The following is a 19,717-nucleotide window of genomic DNA, read 5'->3' on the forward strand; positions in this document are numbered from 1 at the left end:
GTTGTGTTCCTGAAACCAGTTAACAATGTAGTTAACCCTCGTAACATGCCGCATTGTGTTGCTGATAGACACCGCAGTTCTGGATACACCGTTATCACAAAGGGAACTAGGTTGGCAATGATAGAAAAGTAGGCCACCCCCACTAACACACATTGATTAACAGTGATCAGAGTAAACAGGGTATGCCACAGAAAGTTCCCAAACCATAAAACTATTGCCACCAGCCTGCTGAATACCAGTAGTGCATCTGTCATGGCCCCATTCTGCTTTCTCTAAATGAGGACATGCCCATTAGCATGATAGAATTGGAAACAGGATTAATCAGATCAGGTAACAAATTTCTACATAGTATGGTCCAGTGTTGGCGATGACAGGCTCATGCAAGGCACGACGTTTGTTTCCTTTCTTGCAGTGGGCATGACTACCCATGATGGCCATCAACTCCCACAGCTTATACAAGCTAATATCTGGCATATAGTGCAAGTAGATATTGTTCTTGCTATTCCTATGTTGTATTGGGTGGTTAGCTTGACCACTGCACTATGTTGCTGCTGTCCCAGGTGTGACTTTTTGGCTGGTTGTTTGACCAGTCATGATACATTTGTGACACCACAGAATGGGAGAATTTAACCAAGTTGGCTGTTGTTGAGATAATGGCCCTGGTTTTCTATATTTATCAATGATATTGATGAAGGTATATCAGGCTTAATGTCCACGTTTGTAGGTGATACGAAGGTTGGCAGGGTGTTAATGACAGTATGCTATGCAACAGGATCTAGAAAAGTTGGGCAGATGGGCTGAGAGCTGGCAACTGAAGTTTAACATTGACAAATGCAAAGTACTGCATATGGGTAGAGAAATGTACCAACTGATGGTACTACACTTAGGGTGGTAGAAAATGAAAGACTTGGGAGTAATTGTGCAGTCAGATATGAAGTTTTCTGAGTAGTGTAGACAGGCTGCCAGAGCAGGTCATGGGGTATTGTCAATGGAATTTTGCTAGTAGGGAAAAGGAGGTGATTTTCCCTTTGTATAAGGCAATGGTCAGGCCATGCCTTGAGTACTGCGCACAGGTCTGGAGGCCTCATTTTAGGAAGGATGTAGAGATGCTGGAACGAGTAGAGAAGGGCAATGAGATTGGTGAGGGAAACAAAGGGTTGCTCTAACAAAGAAAGGCTTAAGTTCTGCAAACTGCAGTATCTAGAGACCAGGCACCTGTATGGTGATCTGATTTGGATGTATAAGGCCTTGAATGGTTTCAGCAAGCTCAATAGTGGTGGGATTCTTCCTCTTGCTCAGATTACACACCTGAGGGAGCATAAATTCAAATTGAGGAAAGACAGTTGTAGAACAGATGTGTGGAAATTTGCCTTTAGCCAGCGGGTGGTTGGCTGCTGGAATAAACTTCCATCTGTTGTTGTGGAAGTTGACAGCTTAAATAAATTCAAGGAAGAACTGGACACACTTTTGGAGTGAATGGATGGGTGAAATGGGAAGTTTTTTTTTTTTTTTTTTTTTTTGGCTGATGCTGTATAAGCTTGCTTTCTCACATCAATGCCTCTACTATTGCTAATGCAATAGAAGCATATGATGCTCCAAGAACCATTTCATGTTCAAAGTTAGAAATATCTCAATCCCAACACATTCTTCCTCAGAGACACTCAAAAACTGATTGCCATGTATATGAACTAAAATCAGGTATCAGCTATACCTGACTTTGAGCTTCGCCAGCATCACAGACCAATTCATTCTTACACAAGGGGGTTGTTGCTAATGCAAAGTGAACTCAGTGTATATGTTCATACTACAGTTTTGACCAGTGAGTCTTGTCATGTCACTCTCAACCAGTGCTCAAATTTTAAAATATTAACGAACAGGATACTGATATTTGACATCACAAGTTAAAAAAAAGTGAAACATATTTTGTCAAAACTTTGTCCAATACTAGTATAATTAAGTTTATTTCCAATTTGGAAATATGTACATACTGGAGTAAAACATTTCATGGTATTTTCTTACCGCTTCTTCAGTGACAGCTGTCTTTGCAATATCACCATCAGAAAAGATCACTTAGGTCACAAGAACTTATCTAAGTGATCTTTCATTAACTGACCTAAGTGATGTTTTCTGACGGTGATATTGCAATGGTTATATTTATTTCTGATTTGGAAATAAATATAATTAAACCAACATAGGTTTGAGTGCTTTATTATCTTCAAATAATACAGTTTATCTATGCATCATGTTGCTCAGAGAATATCTAAGTTCATCCAACACATTCAAATATTATATATACATTGAATCTGACATTTGGATTCCTTGATTAATTAAAAATTTGCTTCAACTTGTAATCAACAATAAGCATCTGAACATTTTTGAATTCTGGATGGTGGGGGGGGGGGGGGGGGGGTTGGAGGAAGACTAATAACCAGCATGCTTCAAGCATAATTTCAAAAAGCAGCTTCATTCAGCAGAGTGGATAGAACTTGAGTTATGTTTTCACACAATTTTGATTAAATATGATAAGGAAAGGTAAAATTATAAATTCATAAATTTACAGTATACTATATTCATTTAATAAAACTCTCTACAATAAAAAAAAAAATCCCACAAAGTAAAAAAAAAAAGTTTGAATTGTTGTTTTTGGGGAATTTTCTTTGTGCATCAAACACTTTGTTCCTATCACAATGGTTCCTATGATATGTTTACAAAAATGTGTATTAACTGGATTATTTGCAGGTAGGCATGGGCTAAAGAACTCAGAACATACCTGCTCCCCCCACCTGAGATCGGTCAAATACAGCTCCAACTAAAGAGGCTTTTAAAAATTTCTCCAGTCTCCAATAGGATCTGAACTCAGACCTCTTGAAATTAATGAAAAATAACTAATCACTATACTGTACAATTTTCCAAAGCAACCTTAATCCCATTCTCCTGGCATTATAAGATTCACTGCAATTGATAAATAAGATAAATAATTACTACTTTTGTATATTGACAGTAAATTATGCAATGATGGCAGTATTACAATAAAACTGAAAAGTTCAAAAATACTTTACACAATCCACCAATGATAATACTAATTACTCAACTTATTCTATAAGATATTTAGAATACAACAATAAGCATTACACTACAGTATCTTTGCCAATCCCTCACCCATCCCACATTACTCCACTCACAGCTGGAACAAAAGACTTTCTGTTCCAGCTGTGAATAGTTTTTTTTACAAAAGGGCTTTGGTACACAACTGTCAAATTCAGCCATAAAAACAGAGGACCTGAGAAACTCACCTTTCAGCTGACGCAATATCTCAGCATTAGTGGCATTTAGCTTGCTAAGATTAAGCGAAGCTTGCTTTGCAGTTGTTTCAACTTCAAGCTTTATTACACTTTGGATTTTTTCAATGACTCTCTGGCACTACAAAAAATAAACAAGAAATTAGGTAATGTATGCAGTACGAATGTTACATTTCAGGTGCATTCGATTATTTTCTGAAATTAACTCAATATTCATTGTCTGTGATTAACAGAAGTGAAAAGTGAATAATTAATTAACAATTAATTAATAATACATAAAAATAATTCTTTTCACTCCAATGCACATACCACAATATAAAGTTCATTCAGTTTTTTATAATGTATTTTACTTATTTCCTCCAGAATTTTAATAAAAATTTAAATGCAACATGTATTTCTTCATGGATTTTTAACTTAATAAAATAAGCAAATAGCAATGTGCTGCTCAAATCATAATAGGCGGTCATTTTTTGTAATGTACTTTAGTTATTCCTTACAGGATTTTAATAAAAACTGAAAAACACATTTTACATTCTGCTATAATTAGCATAATAAACAAATAGTATAATTCATTATTTATGCATTTAGTAAATTGATAAAAAAATCAGCGACTTTCATGCACACATTGCTTCAACTGAGAACTTTCCCTTTCTGTTCATCCATGCATTGCCCATTCATTCCTCAAATTATAGCAACACACATAATATCAAGTGATTTACTAGAGTACATAGTAGGCGCCTCCGTAGCCAGGTGGGCAGGAGCAGCAGTGCGTAGCACACGCTTCTTGATTGGACCGGGGTCCAAGCCCGGGACCACCAAATACGGAGGATGCGGAAAGGTCAGAGAATGACCACCGCATATCCCCAGAACAATATGGCCTTAGTTGCTAATGCTGCTAAAAACCAAATAACAACAGAGTAGATAGTGTAAGTTTAAGATATGCACTATGCATGAAAATAATAATAATAATTGCTGGATTCACTCAATTTTAATGAAATTTGGGATGACTTAAGAAATCATTTTGAAGGAGAAAAATTAACATCTCATGAAAATTTATTCACTGGGAACCAAACTTTTACATATAAAAAATACATTTTTATGTGTAAAATTTATATATTTTAAATATAAAGAAATATAAATAAAAATTATATATTATAAACATTTTTTGTATGTTTTATACACAAAATTCAGATATATAAAATTATGAAATGAAGCATAAACGTTTATTCAAGAATATGCTGAAAAATTTACTATAAAATTATGGAACCTTAAAGATACAGAATAAGACAATTTTACATTATTTACAATAGCAGCTTGTGCTACTGTTAATTTTTGAATCACTCAAACCCAATAAATATTGTGCAAGAGCTTGAACCTTGAAGATGGGCAGGCAGGAATATTTTTGTACTGTGGTCTCTGCAGCAGTGGATACTAAAGGATGATCTCTTTTAAAAGGAATTCAGAGAGATTTGCAATTTGGTTTTCTTCTTGTTACTGACTGCCATGTAACACGCCAGCATCTTCAACTATTTTGCTTACATTTTTTTTGGGAATTCTCTTTGTATTCACATCATTATCTCTGAAGTAATAAAAGCATTCTCCAAGCTTATGGAAAGCCTCAGTGTGCCTTTAGTGGTCATGATCTTAGGGGACTCAAGTTCTTCTCTTTCTATTTCTTTTTTAATGTCTTCAGGAGCTTTCTTCTTTTCAGCAGCCATTTCCAGAGTTCATCATTGCTTAAGCCATCTTAATAGTTGTCAATGAGCTCCTATATACATCTTCAGATTCTATGTCATCCAACCCAATAACCTTCTGAAGCTTTACTACGTCATTTTTAGCCCCCTTGATATCAAAGTCAGGAAATTTCTAAACACAATCCTCCCACAGCTTTCTCTGCTCCATTCACTGATTTTGGGTGCACTTTTTTTCAGGTACTTAGAGCATTATCAATGGCATGTTTAATATTGCATTCTTCCCAAAATTTATGCAGGCTTTATGCACATTCCCCCTCATTCACAGCTCAAGAGAAAGTCCACCTGATGTAATCAGTATTTAAAGCCAGTATTGCACCCTGGTCTATTGGACTATTACATCAGCATTAAATTCAACAAGAGAAGTGGAGGTGTCCTGGTGTATATCTTTTAAAAGAGCTTTATTGGAAATGCTATGGGCTGTGAAGAAACAATCTGAAAACCACCTGAGTCTAGAAGTCTTTTTGGAAAAAGACTTCTAGACAAAAAAACCTTTTATTAGATTTTCATATGATTGGCAACCTTTATTTAATACATCCCTTAAGGGTCTTGGCATTTTTTGACTGGTAGACAGAAACTGCTTTAATAGAAACTGCTTTCATATGAAAGCAGTTTCTATTAAAGCAGTGCCATTTAACCTATCTTTTGACACTTTAAATACAATCATGGATTTTTCTTCCTTGGAAATAAAAGTTCTCTTCAATATTTTCTTCCAAAATACATCACATTCAATACCTTTAAACACCTGTTTAGGAATGTAGCCGCCTTCTTAGTGTTCAAAAGCACCTCCTTAAATATTTTGCCTAACTTAAGTGAAATTTTTTTAGCTTTTTTTTTTCCACCAACCATAGATCCTGATAGTGGAATATTATTAGCCCTGCACTGAAAAAACCACTCTAATAATTCACTCTCTATGTCTTCGTCCTTTGCACCCTGTGTTGATAGGCAGTAGTGTTATATAAACCAACCACTACTGATTACTGACAATGAAAGTTTTGAAACTAGATCCTTCTGGCAAATTTTTCTTCAAATCTTCATATTAACTAACTGCCTTCTCGTGAATTATTGTAAAATTTAAGGGATTGTCTTCTATAAACAAATTCAACAGTCTTTCCATGTCTATTATGACTGAAGGTGTGGATCAATTTCATTTCCTTGCAATTAAAGAGTTACTACCTTACCATATTCCAAGAGTTTTTCCTTGTTCATTATTTAATGAAATCCAACTAAATTTAATATTCTATACAAACCAGTCTGGTGTTCTCTCCAATCCCATCATTTATATTGCATTTTTTGATATTGTTTCACATCCCTTCACATTATTAACACCTGATGACTTACCTGATCATTCAGAGGCAAATTTAAAGTTGAAAGAGAGGTAAAACTATGAAAACCAGAACTGACTGAAAACTGTGGAGCTGGCATGGTCACTGTTTTGTTATGTGTTTCACGTAAACTATAAATTACATTTAAGCAGTTGTTCTTTGTTCTGAGTGTTTTTTGTTGACATACTTATATTTTGTGTGTATGTTTTGAATGCCTGTCAACATTTTAAAATCTAACTGTATAAGAAATTTATATATCCATCCTTTATCTTAAAATAAATGTTTACTACTCTTTCATCATTTTGGAAATGTTATTTTATATCCTGACGTGATATTTTATATTATCAGATATAAAATACATTACATAAAATATATTTCACAGATTTGGCCATTCATTAAGTTACTAAAGTTTCGGTATAACTTTTAATGGAGATATGAAAGAGACAATTTATGAAATGTGCAAATTACGAATTTTTGAGCTCATGGGAACATATAAGATTTTTTGTAAATTCTTACCATCTTTTCGATTAATTAACATATCAAACTGTGTTTGACAAACGATTTAATAGTCTTAGTCATATTTGTTAGCTTATTTTTAAATTTGCCTAAGGATTTTGTAAGTTACATCTTATTATTTGTAGAGATTTGTATCAATGTTTTGGCATGAATATCATGGAATTATGAAAGTCCCCGGCAAACACCATACCACTTTGCATACTTCTTAGTTCGGATAATTCGAAATACATGTACAACGAAATTCGAAGTCATTATCTGGTCCAGTGACCTGCAAACATATTGTTTAATACGAAATCTCCAATCATATTGCGTGTTTACATAGAAAGTTTCCGTGAGCAAATAGCATTTTCGTTCTACGTTTACCAAGCTATACATTGTTGGTTTATCAGATGCTTGTTCAAGGTCATTCCAGATTACTGAAGTCTGTGTGGGATATAGCCTTGAATTTGAGAAAGCACGTCATGATAAGTTGCATTGTTAATGCTTTTTTAGTGCAGGATTTAAGAGGTTCTACCATATAAACTTTAAATGTAATATGATAGAATACTATTGTGTGTTTGATTATACACCCCTTAAGGCAGTTTTTTCTTTCTCTTATAGAAAAATTCTATTTTGGTAAATAGAAGAAAGGGCTATGAAGAGGAAATATAATGAGTTAAATATTTTGGAAAAGTTAAATCTGATTCGTGAGGTTGATAAAGGAATGCAAACCAAAACAAATTGCAAAACAATATGATATTCCACTTTCAACTCTCTCAACATTTCTTAAAAATCGTGATGCCATAGAAAAACAATTTGAGAAAGGAAACAACGTTGGAAGGATGAAGAGAACACAGGGTGCAAAGGACGAAAACATTGAGAGTGAATTATTAGAGTGGTTTTTTTTCAGTGCAGGGCTAATAATATTCTACTATCAGGATCTATGGTGAAAAAAAAAGCTGAAAAAATTTCACTTAAGTTAGGCAAAGATTTTAAATGCTCCAATGGGTGGTTACAATGATTTCAAAAACTGCACAATATTGTAACACTACAGATTTGTGGTAAAGGATCTTAAGTGGATGCTGCAGAAAGATGGCGAGAAAATGTGAAGCCTGTTTTGTAGAGTTATGATCCAAAGAATATTTTTAATATGGACGAAAGCAGAGTTTTCTACAAAGTATTGCCAGATAGAACACTGGCAATGAAGGGAGAAACATGTAGAGGAGGGAAGAAGAGTAAGGAGAGGATAATGGTTCTGCTTTGTTGCAATTTGGATGGAAGCAAAAAGTTGCAGCCTTTGATCATTGGAAAATTTGAAAAACCATGATGTTTCAAAGGAGTGAAACACCTGCCATGCATTTACAAGGCTAACAAAAATGCATGGATGATGGCAAAATTATTCCGCGAGTGGATGTAATGTCTCGATAGGAAGTTGTTGTTGTTTGGTTTTTAGGAGCATTAGCAACTAAGGCCATATTGCTCCGGGGATATGCGGTGGTCACTCCCTGGCCTTTCTGCATCCTCCGTATTTAGTGGTCACGGGCTTGAACCCCAGTCTAATCAAGAAGCGTGTGCTACGCACTGCTACTCCTGCCCATCTGGCTACAGAGGTGCCCTCGATAGGAAGATGGCTGGTCAAAATCATGAAATTCTTCTCTTGATGGACCAATGTGCAGTGCACAACTGCGAAGGACTCTCTCTAATATTTTTTAGGCTTGTTTGTTATTTGGTTTTTAGGAGCATTAGCAACTAAGGCCATATTGCTCTGTGAATATGCAGTGGTCATTCCCTGACCTTTCCGCATCCTCCGTATTTGGTGGTGATGGGCTCAAACCCCGGTCTAATCAAGAAGCGTGTGCTACCACTGCTGCTCCTTCCCACATGGCTACGGAGGCGCCCATATTTTTTTAGGCAAACAACCAGCTACATGCAGCCTCTAGATCAGGGAATTATTTACCATATTAAAGGGTTGTACTGGAAAAAACTGGTGAGATACCTAATCAGGGAAACTTCCAGGAACATTCCCATTATGGAAATTAGGAAATGGAATGTGCTGGACGTGATGAGGAACATCGTAGTTTCATGGGAAGAAACTTCTTCCTCTGTTATTCAAAACTGCTTCAGAAAGACTGCTTTTGGTGAAGAAAATTTTGATGACGATGACACATAAGAAGACTTTTGTATGGCCTGAGCTGCAAGTTGAAATGGAGTGTGCAACCAATTTTGAAGACTATACAATGTGATGACAATGTCGTCACTACTGCAGATAACAGTGCTCCTGAGAAAAGTAGCACTGATTGTGAATAGGGTGATGCGGAGGATTGAAGACGAGAAACAAGAGCCATTGGAGGAGATGTATGTTATGCGTAAGGAGGTATTTGTGGCAATTTCCACCATGGAGAATTTGCTACATAAGCAGTTGTGTGAGGGCGATAGTCTAGCAGACGCAATGGACAAAATATCAAAAAAAGTACACGAACTATACGATAAAAAAATTAAACAAACTAACGTTGGATTACTTTGTTAATAAAAAATAAGTTTGTGCAAATGTTGTCTTTTTTATGTTAAAGGCTGTCGTTAAATTTTTTTTTCTTGCTCATCTCTATAAAGAGTTTATTTTAGCATCTGCCTCTGAGAACTGCAATTTGCCAACTTTTCTTGCCGTAAGTAAATTCAATTTTTTCAAAGTTTGTTTAATTTGAACCCGGATAATTCAAAATGGTATTTTTTTGGTCCCTTGAATTTCGAAATAACAAGGTTTTACTGTAACCAGTAGTGCAGTGGAATTGTATGGTTTTAATTGTTAAAAATAAGTAGCTCAAAGGTTCTAATCAAAGTTTGGCATATATATTTTGTTTCTAGCTAAGAAATTTATTTTTAATAAGGATATAACTAATTTAAAATATGCTATACCATCTGCGAATGCAACTGTATAGCGTAACATATAACTTGAACTTAACAGCATACGGTAAAATGTAAACTTGTGAAGAAATTAGGCATCAAATCAGCATTCTGATGGGCATTTATGAGAGCTTGAATAGTAGTGTGAATGCCCTTGAACGAATTAAAATGGGGAGCCCATCAAGCTCTCAGCTGCCCAACTCAACACCACAGCTCACACTTGTGCAGCAGGCAACACACAGCAGCAATTGCCCAAAGCAGAATGTGCTGGTCACCCAAAAGGCAGTTATTGCCAGTGACTCTATAGTCAGGGAAGCAGAAAACATATTGTACAAGAAGGATAGGTTGGAAGAGGACCAGGGTATGTCTGCCAGAGGCAAAAGTAGATGACACCATAGAGCAGATATCATCTTTTAAGGACACAAAGGGTGATAATGTACATGCTGGCACAAATGATATTAAGAGTTAGAGATCTAAGGACTTAACAAGTACAGGATAACGTTGAAAAGAGTTGTGAGTTAGGAATGAATTTGAAAGTGTTTGCAATTCTGCCCAGACACGATAGGAGGAAGTACAAGTTGAGAGCCTTGGCAATCAATTTGGCTGTGGAAAGAATGTGCAAAGCTCACAGGGTAGAATTTTTAGAGAGATGGGATACACTTAAACAGAAGGGATGCAAGAATATTTTCTGATGCTATTGAGATACTGTTTGGAAAAGCCAGAAACTACTAGCTTGGGAAGATACATAGACTAATAGATTAAATAGAGCTGAAAGTGATTCTCACACTGGTTCCATTGGAACATGCAGTAGCTTGGAAAGCAAGGTGTTGGAGATTTCAAGCCCTGCTGTGGGTCATAATGGAACAAATAAATACATGGACTTTGTTAGGGTAGCTAATAGTAAGAACATGTGCACATATACTTGTATGTACACTAATGTTAGGATCATCAAATGCAGACTTTGTGGGGCTAACAGAGTGTCACTCAGATATAAGCGATGCTGAATTCGAATATGGGGAGTAATATGTATACAGGAAGGACAGACAGGACAGGAGAGGTGCATGTGTCTGTGTGTGCATGTGGGGGGGGGGGTTATGCTCTTAAATCTAAGGCAAGTACATCCAGTTGACATGGGTAATCAGAGCAAATGTTGAGTCAGTTTAGTGTGACACAAGCACTGGGGAAAACAAAAATGAGAATAGGAGTGTATATAGGCCTAATGACTGTGATGAGTATACAAAACGATACAGAGAAATGGAGTGGACCAGTAAATCAGAACATCTTACAATGGGAGATTTTAACTTTCAAGATATTGACAGGACTTGTAGGTAGGAAACTCACACACTAACAAGATTTTTGTGGATTTATTGGAGGGCTGTTTTATACAACAGCACATTAGAGAATCAAACACTCTTGATATGATCATCAGCAGGCAGCAATTATCAGCATTAAGAATCTACAGATAAAAGACCCACTGGATGGCAGTGACCATGGTGTACTAATGCGGAATTTAATTAAAAACATAACTTCTGTCAAGAGTAAAGGGAAAAGCTTTTGCAAGAGTAATTACAGTGGTCTCAGATAGTTTTTAAATTCTATGCAGTGGGACCAACTGATGTTACAAACAGTAAATTCTAAATGGGAAGCATTCAGGGAGGTAATCATAGAAGCTAGTAGACTTTTCAGACCACCTAAGAAATACTCTTCGAGCCTTAGACTTAATGGATGTCAGACGAATTGATGAGATTTGTGGCAGAGAAGAAAAATGCATGGAATGCACATAAATTATCAGGTTATACAGAAGTCTATGGTATACATAAATTAGTCTGTAATCAAGTTGAAAAGGAGGTTAGGCAAGCTAAGGCAGATTATGAGAATATTTTGGCAAATAATGCAAACAGAGCAAAGACTTCTATGCTCATACTGGCAATAGAAGGGAGGATTTGAATCACATGATGTTAATGGGTTAACTGTTGATGATCTTGTTCAGGCTGCTGACCAACTGAATAGGTATTTTACATCTACACATGAGGAATTCTTTAGGGAAGGGGATACTAGAAGTTTATCAAACTCTAACTGGGAGCTAAATGATATTGTGATAACTTAGAGGAAAGCAGAAGGAAAACTGTTAAACATAAAAAAGGTGCCTGAGATGGACAGAATCTATCCAATTATATTAAGAGAGGCAGCAAAGAAGGTAAGCAAACTCTTAGCCATAATTATGAGAGCACTGCTGGATTCAGGGGATGTGGCTATGGACTAGAGATGTGCAAATGTATCCCCAGTTCATAAAGGAGAATCAAAAGGAGACACGAGTAGACATTAAGCTTACAATTCCTGCAAGCTTAATGTCTGTTCCCAGGAAAATAATGAAGTCATTGGTTAAAAATGTTGTTGTTATTTGGTTTTTAGGAGCACTAGCAACTAAGGTCATATTGCTCCGGGGATATGCGGTGGTCATTCCCTGACCTTTCCGCATCCTCCGTATTTGGTGGTCAAGGGCTTGAACCCCAGTCTAATCAAGAAGCGTGTGCTACGCACTGCTGCTCTTGCCCATCTGGCTATGGAGGCGCCACTGGTTAAAGAAGTGGTGCAGGATCATCTAGACAGAAATGCAGTTATGCTCCAGTCATAGCATGGATTTGTTAAGGAGGGGTCTTGTCTGACAAATCTCATTGGATACTATGATGCACTGACCAAGGAACAGGATGCAAAAAAATAATTTTGATATCATATACTTGGATTTCAGGAAGGCTTTTGATACTGTTGCACACACTGAAGCAATGTGGCATTAAAGGCAAGTTATTTCATTGGATGGCAGGATAGTTGAGTGGGAGAAGACAGAGAGTGGTTACCAATGGTTACTGCTGGGCCCATTGTTGTTTTCAATATTTATTAATGATACTGATTAAGGTATATCAGGCTTAATGTTTAAGTTTGTAGATGAAACAAAGGTTGTCAGGATGGTTAATGATGGTAATCAGAGTGAGCTACTATGACAAGATTCAGGAAAATTAGGTCAATGGGCTGAGAAATGGCAGTTGAGGTTTAAAATTGACAAATGCAAGGTAGCAGAAAATTAAAAAGATCTGGGGGTAATTGTGGAGTCAGATAAGAAGTTCTCTAAGCAGCGCAGACAGGCTGCCAGGAGAGCTCATGGGGTTTTGTCAATAATATACAGAAACTTCACTAGCAGGGATAAGGAGGTGATTATCCCTTTGTTCAAGGCCACGAATGCATCTGGAGTATTGCATACAGGTCTAGAGGGCTTACTTTAGGAAGGATGTAGATTTGCTGGAACATGTGCAGAGGAGAGCATCCCAGATTGGTGATGAGATTGAAAGGGTGGTCTTATCAAGAAAGGCTTCAGTTCTGAAAATTGCAGCATCTGGAGACCAGGCAGCTGGGAGGCAGTCTGACTGAAGTGTTTAGGGCTTGAATGGACTGAGTAAGCTGAATGTTGGTGGCATTCTTCCTCTTGCTGAAATTACACATACATTAGGGGACATAAATTCAAGTTTAGGAAAGATGGTTGTAGGATAGATAAGTACAAGTTTGCAGTCAGCCAGCAAATGGTTTGAATAAATTCAAAAAAGAACTAGACATATTCTTTGAGGGTATAGATGGGTGAAGCATGGTTTTTTTTTTTTTGGCTGATAATTTATATTCTGCTACTTTTGCAACAGAGATATATATTTTTTTTTTTTGGTGGCCAATTTTATAAATCTAATATATGCATATAAATGAGAGCATTTTCTAGTTTCTATTGAAAGCATACTTCAAAATTTCTCACATCATCAGATATCGTTCCATTTTTTCAGTTTTGAAATACACTTAGTAGTAAGTCATTTGATCCTTCTATATTTTAACAAAAAAAAAAAAAAAAGTAATTTAAGGTGAGGTTTTGCTTTAAATAAAAAAGTAATGGCCAATTTGTGACCAGGTGGTGAGCAAGGAACAGAAATTCATACAATTTGTTCATATCTGCATGACATCACAAAACATGGAGTCCATCATTAGCTGAACAGCTGTTAATGTTGAAATGAAGAAGTTATGAATCTGTTCTAACAAATACTATAGTTGTAATCACTTCTTGCCTTGTATGGCTCTCCTTCAATGTATACAGAAATTTATTTATTTAGTTACACTTAATTTTAAAATAACATTATACAGGGTGATTCAGGAGGAATAGTATATATTTTGGGATCAGTTACAGTATCAATTATCCTGAGTAAAAAATATCATATAAAAATGTGTTCAATTCTCAATGGATACAGAGATACAGCTATTTGAAACTGGCACATACAGCTCCTTGAATCACATGTGACCAAGAAGCAGTTGTAATCTGACACTGTTCAGTGTTAGAAGTGTTGTTAAGAATGCCACACATCTTCACACATGCTGAATATGCTGATATGGTATTTATTTACGGTTTTTGTGGTGGAAGTGCTACTGCTGCTTGTAGAGAATACCGTCGACAGTTTCCTAACTGCAGAATACCGAATTCAAGAGTGTTTACTAGTGTTCACACCAAACTGCGTGAGACTGGTACAGTTCCCAATGTAAATATTTCTTTTGAACGTGCAAATGAACAAAATGTGGATGAAATAGAACATTCTTCAGTCAGTAGAGTGCAGTCCTACTATTATCACATGAAGAATTTCTATGCGTATCAGTGTTCCACAGATAAGAGTAGGGCAAACATTACGTGAGCATGGCTTGTACCCATTTCACATACAGCAGGTGCAACACCTTCAACCAGGAGACGATTGGAATTTTGTCAGTGGGTAAATGCTAATCGCTGATTAATTCCATTAATACTGTTCAGCGATGAAGCTACTTTCACCCATGACGGTATCAACAACACCCGTAACTCTCGTAGATGGTCAGACGAAAATCCACATGCCACTGTAGAAACAAATTTTCAACATCACTTCTCTGTAAACATGTAGTGTGGTATCATTGACAATCAGTTGATTGGGCCCATTTACCTTGAATTTCTGCAAAACAAACTTCCACTACTATTGGAGGATGTTCCCTTGGCTACAAGGACTGGTATGTACTTTCAGCATGATGGAGCTCCTGCACATTATACCCATCTGGTGATACAATATCTAAATCGAACTTTCCCTGAATGATGGATTGGCTGTGGTGGTCCCGTTCATTGGCCACCAAGGTCTCCAGACCTCACTCCGTTAGATTTTTGTTTGTGGGGATGGATGAAAATCGCAGTATACAAAGAAAAGGTTAATACAAGAGATGAATTGCTCCCTTGCATTTTGTATACTGCTGCCCTCATAAAGGAATGCCAAGACGGCCTCAGAACAACAACACATCATATTGCCACAAGAGTTGCAAAGTGTATTGAGGTTGCCGGTGGGATTTTCAAACATTTATTGTGAACTCTAAAAAATTTGTCAATTATATGTGTTTTGTATCATTCAGAAAGTCAATAAATACAAACAATAAGTCATTTATCGTTCTTTAATATCTCTCATAATGGCCTTGTGCATGCCAGTTTCAAACAGCTGTATCTCCATATCCATTGAGAATTGGACATGTTTATATGAACTTTTTTTACTCAGAAAATTCAATACTATATCCTCCCAAAATATTTACTATTCTTCCTGAATCAACCTGTATAAGAACTTCAGAATTAATTTCATTCATTAGTCATATTGACAAAGGGTTAGTCTTAAGGGATAATCCATATTAAATAAAATGTGTAAAAAATAATAAAAAAAAAAATAATAAAAATATGTTAAATTAATGTGAAAATAAAAAAAAATACACAAATGAAAAAATAAAATTTGAAATTTATTTGCAATTATCTATTACTAATATTTGTAAAGAAGGAAATTTTAAAAATCACAAGAATATATTTACACAACTAGAATCATAAACCATTTGTGTTCTCTTCAAGAGGAAAAGTTTTATGTATTACAGAAATTGGAAGGGAAGAAATTAATCATACATTTGCTGATTTTTTTTTTTTTTTCTTTTCCTGTAACAGATGAAGTTACAAAACGAACCAATATTAGAATTTTAAAAGTAGCACCAAATCTTTTGTCTATACATAAATAAGAAGTACCACCAATAAAATGAAATTTGAAATTTTTATGCAAAAGTTCTTCATATCCTTACCTTAAATTCTGCTAGCAATTTAGCAGGAGCTGCTGCCACTTTAGAACTTACTGAAATAATAAGAAAAAATCAATTAATATAATGCTGACAACCTTGACATTAAGTAAACAAGTTCATACTATGTATAGCTATTAAAGAAATATGACATGGATGCAGAGCATTCATTGAGACAGTTTGGATCAAAAAAAAAAAAATCAGGCCACAATGACCTAAGTGCTCAAGGAATATTGTTATTGATGAAATAACTATACACAAAATAAACTTTCAAATCCCACCACTGGATTATGAAAATTTCTGAGAATGACAATAACCATACTTAAGTTACACGATGTTATAACTATTTATTTAAATTTTTTTTTTAAATTTCTGATAACCATTAATCTTGTATCTGTCAGAAATTGCAGACAGATACAAGATAACTGTTATCAGCAAATCCTAAAATGCATATTACCATAATTAACAAAAGTATTACTAATATATTTTTGAAATTATGGTATCTTAATATTTGTAAATGGCAGAATAAAGAGGATCATTTAATGAAATAACTGACAAAAAATTACTGTGCATTTTTTCCAAGTAACATTTTGGAATTTTATACTCAATCACTGGAATTACAGCATTTAATTATCTATACATTACTGTGATGCTCACGTTGCTTATGCATGTAGTTGATTAATCAGTCTTAATAATTATTACTATTCCCCCACTACCAACTATTAACTATCAAGTATATGGGTACAATAAAAAAATATTTTTTTTTATTCCTATAAGTTGTAGCAATATTTTCTAGCAAACATTCAGTTTTCTAGAAAATACTGCTTTTTGCCTGATTATCTTTTCAGAGGGGATCTGAAAATAAATTATTAGTTTTTAGTCTAACAAATGGAGAATGACTTTCTCAGTGACAAAAAAAAGCAGTTCATTAGATTGGCAAGGTGACAGTGTTCATACTCTACTGTTTTAATAAGAACCATCAGCCCCAACCCACTTGGCTGGAAAGAGGGTTTCATAGAGGACCCGAAACACAGCCTACTAAGTTTTAGTAAATTGAGAGTACTTGGTCAAGTACTTTGTACCTTCTAATATATTTCAATAAATCTAAAATTTTGGTACCGATAACCAGTTAACTGTCTCTTCATTTAAAATTATTCAGTTACTATAGTAAAGCACAATGAGATGACTAAAAGTCAAAATGCTGACAGATCTAATTGTTAGAAAGAGCTGATATTCTGTTTTAATATTTTGACAGATTTATTACCTGGGAAAATGCTCATTTTGTTTCTGAAAAAATTTTGTGTTTTCTATGAGAAATTATGCAGCTTTTGATAATTTTATTGTAGCAGGACAGCACACAGAGAGGAGTTCCCAGTTTTAGTCACATCACCAAATCATAGGAATTGCAAATGGCATAGCCCTCTTTTTACCATTTTTCCACAATCTTAATGCTTCAACACAGATTCGGCAAACTTTATGTGGCCCCATTGTTTATCTTGGTCACCAAGTTTCACTCCAAAACAAGCTCAATACACATTTTTTTTTTTTTTTTTTTTTTTCAAATTCAGTAATATCTTGTCTTTGCTTGAGGACTACATAACTTCCACAAATATAACAAAATAAGTTCAAATTGTTCAAACACTTGCATGAAGACATTTTACTGACTTTTTAGCACAAGTATGACATAACCTCAAAAATAAATTGAGCTCACACTGATAAACACTGCTGCATAGAGCTCTCAAGGTCAAGAAACAAATGAAGGCAGTGTCAACATGTGAAGATTTAGTTTACAAATTGCCAGCATTTACTCTTAACTTAATACATTCAATAATACAAGTCATGACTTCAACTAAAGTGATTTGGGAAAAAACAGTATGTGATAGAAACACTTCTGAAATCAGCATAAAAAACCAAGTTAAAAAGAAATTAGTCTACAAATATAGAAAACAATGCAGAGTGTAATTATGCATGTCACTCTTTGTGAATTGAGGATATATTCATACATCTCCAGTCCACAAGGACTTCCCCTTAATCCAAGGATGTTCTCATAATTACAGCTAAGGGTCTGCTTACCTCCATTGCTGCCTCCCTTAATATAAATGAATAGACCTCATTCATCCTAGGTGCTTTTCTTACATTTAACTTCAGAAATTTCTCTTCCACTTTCCTCTCAGCTATTAAAAAATCATTTAGCTCCCTGGTAGACTTTAATAAACTTCTGGTATCCACACCATTAAAGTATTTTTCATGGGTGAATGTAAATGCACAGTACTTATTCAGCTTGTTGGCAACCTGAGCAGGATCATCAACAGTTGACCAATCGACATCAAGTGGACCTATGTGATTCGTCCCCTTCCTTCTAGGATTTACATAAGAAAAGAAGTGTTTGCTATTTTTATTTACCATCCTTTGCCAGAGATTTCTCATAATCTGCCTTAGCTTGCCTAACATCCTTTGTGAGTTGATGGCTTCTGATTCATCTATTAATTTATATGCATCCAATGCATTTTTCTTCTCTGCAATGAGTCTCATTAGTTCATCTGATATTCATTTAAGTCTAAGACTTGAATGGTATTTCTTAGCATTAGCATCACTAAAGCACATGATGCAAGAAAGCAAGCTTATGTAGCATCAGTAAAAAAAAACAAAACAAAAACCCTTTTCTTCATTTCACCAATCCGCTCGCTCCAAATGTTTGTCTAGTTCTTCCTTGAATCTACTTTTTTTTTTGGTAGTTGTTGGTGCATCGGCTTCTGTTGCCATAATGTACCTCCCAAGGTTTTTGCAGTACTGTGATCCAAGCCCGAGGCGGGATTCGAACCCACGACCTTTGGATTGCCAGGCAGGCACTTTACCCACCTGGCTAGCCAGGTCGGCTTCCTTGAATCTGTTTAAGCTATCAACTTCTACAACGACGGTGGAAGTTTGCTCCAGCAATCAACCACCTGCTGGCTAAAGGCAAACTTCTGCACATCTATCCTACAACTGCCTTCCCTCAATTTGAATTTATGCCCTCTCTGGTGATTGATTATGAGCAAAAGGAAGAATCCCATCAGCATTGAGCATGCTCAAACCATTCAAGGCTTCATACAACTCAATCAGATCACCTCGCAGATGCCTAGTCTCCAGACACTGTAATTTGCAAAACTTAAGCCTTTCATTGTAAGAGCAACCCTTTTGTTCCATTCACTAATCTTGTTGTCCTTCTCAACAAGATTAGAAGTACTCATTCCAGCAGCTTAAAATCCTTCTTAAAATGAGGCCTCCAGACCTGTATACAGTACTCAAGGTGTGGTCTGATCATTGCTTTATACAAGGGGATAATCACCTCCTTATCCCTGCTAGAAAAATTCCTGTATATCATTGACAAGACACCATGAGCTACACTTGCAGACCTTCTGCACTGCCCAGAAAACTTCATATCTGCTTGCACAATTACCTCCAGGTCCTTTTCACTCTCTATCACTGTCAGTGTAGTACCACACAGTTGATACATTACTCTGGAGTTACTGTTTATCATATGCAGGACTTTACATTTGACAATGTTAAATTTCAGTTGCCACCTCTCAGCCCATCTGCTCAACTATTCTAGATCTTGTTGCACAGCATATCGTCATTACTGTTATTAACATCCCTACCGACCTTTGTATTGTCGGCAAACTTGGACATTAAGCCTGATATACCATCATCAATAAATACAGAAAACAACAATGGAGACCCAACACTGAATCCTGGGGGGACTCCACGAATAACATTAGTCCATGAGGAGCAGTGTCCATTGATTACCACTCTCTGTTTTCTCTCACTC

General features: G+C 35.8%; 1 protein-coding gene across 1 annotated transcript in view; it reads right to left on the reverse strand.

Annotated features, from left to right (window-relative positions):
- LOC150091554 (uncharacterized) overlaps nucleotides 1–19,717 on the reverse strand; it is a 218,221-nt gene that overhangs the window by 63,483 nt on the left and 135,021 nt on the right. The window contains exons 6-7 of the mRNA XM_090376191.1: nucleotides 15,916–15,965; nucleotides 3,294–3,420 (exon numbers count right to left, since the gene is read on the reverse strand). Of these exons, the coding sequence (XP_090232317.1) occupies nucleotides 3,294–3,420; nucleotides 15,916–15,965 (177 nt within the window). The remainder of the gene's footprint in view (nucleotides 1–3,293; nucleotides 3,421–15,915; nucleotides 15,966–19,717) is intronic.

Source organism: Mastigoproctus giganteus, chromosome 1 (genome assembly GCF_048544385.1).
Source record: "Mastigoproctus giganteus isolate SK-2022 chromosome 1, ASM4854438v1, whole genome shotgun sequence".
Lineage (NCBI taxonomy): Eukaryota > Metazoa > Arthropoda > Arachnida > Uropygi > Thelyphonidae > Mastigoproctus > Mastigoproctus giganteus.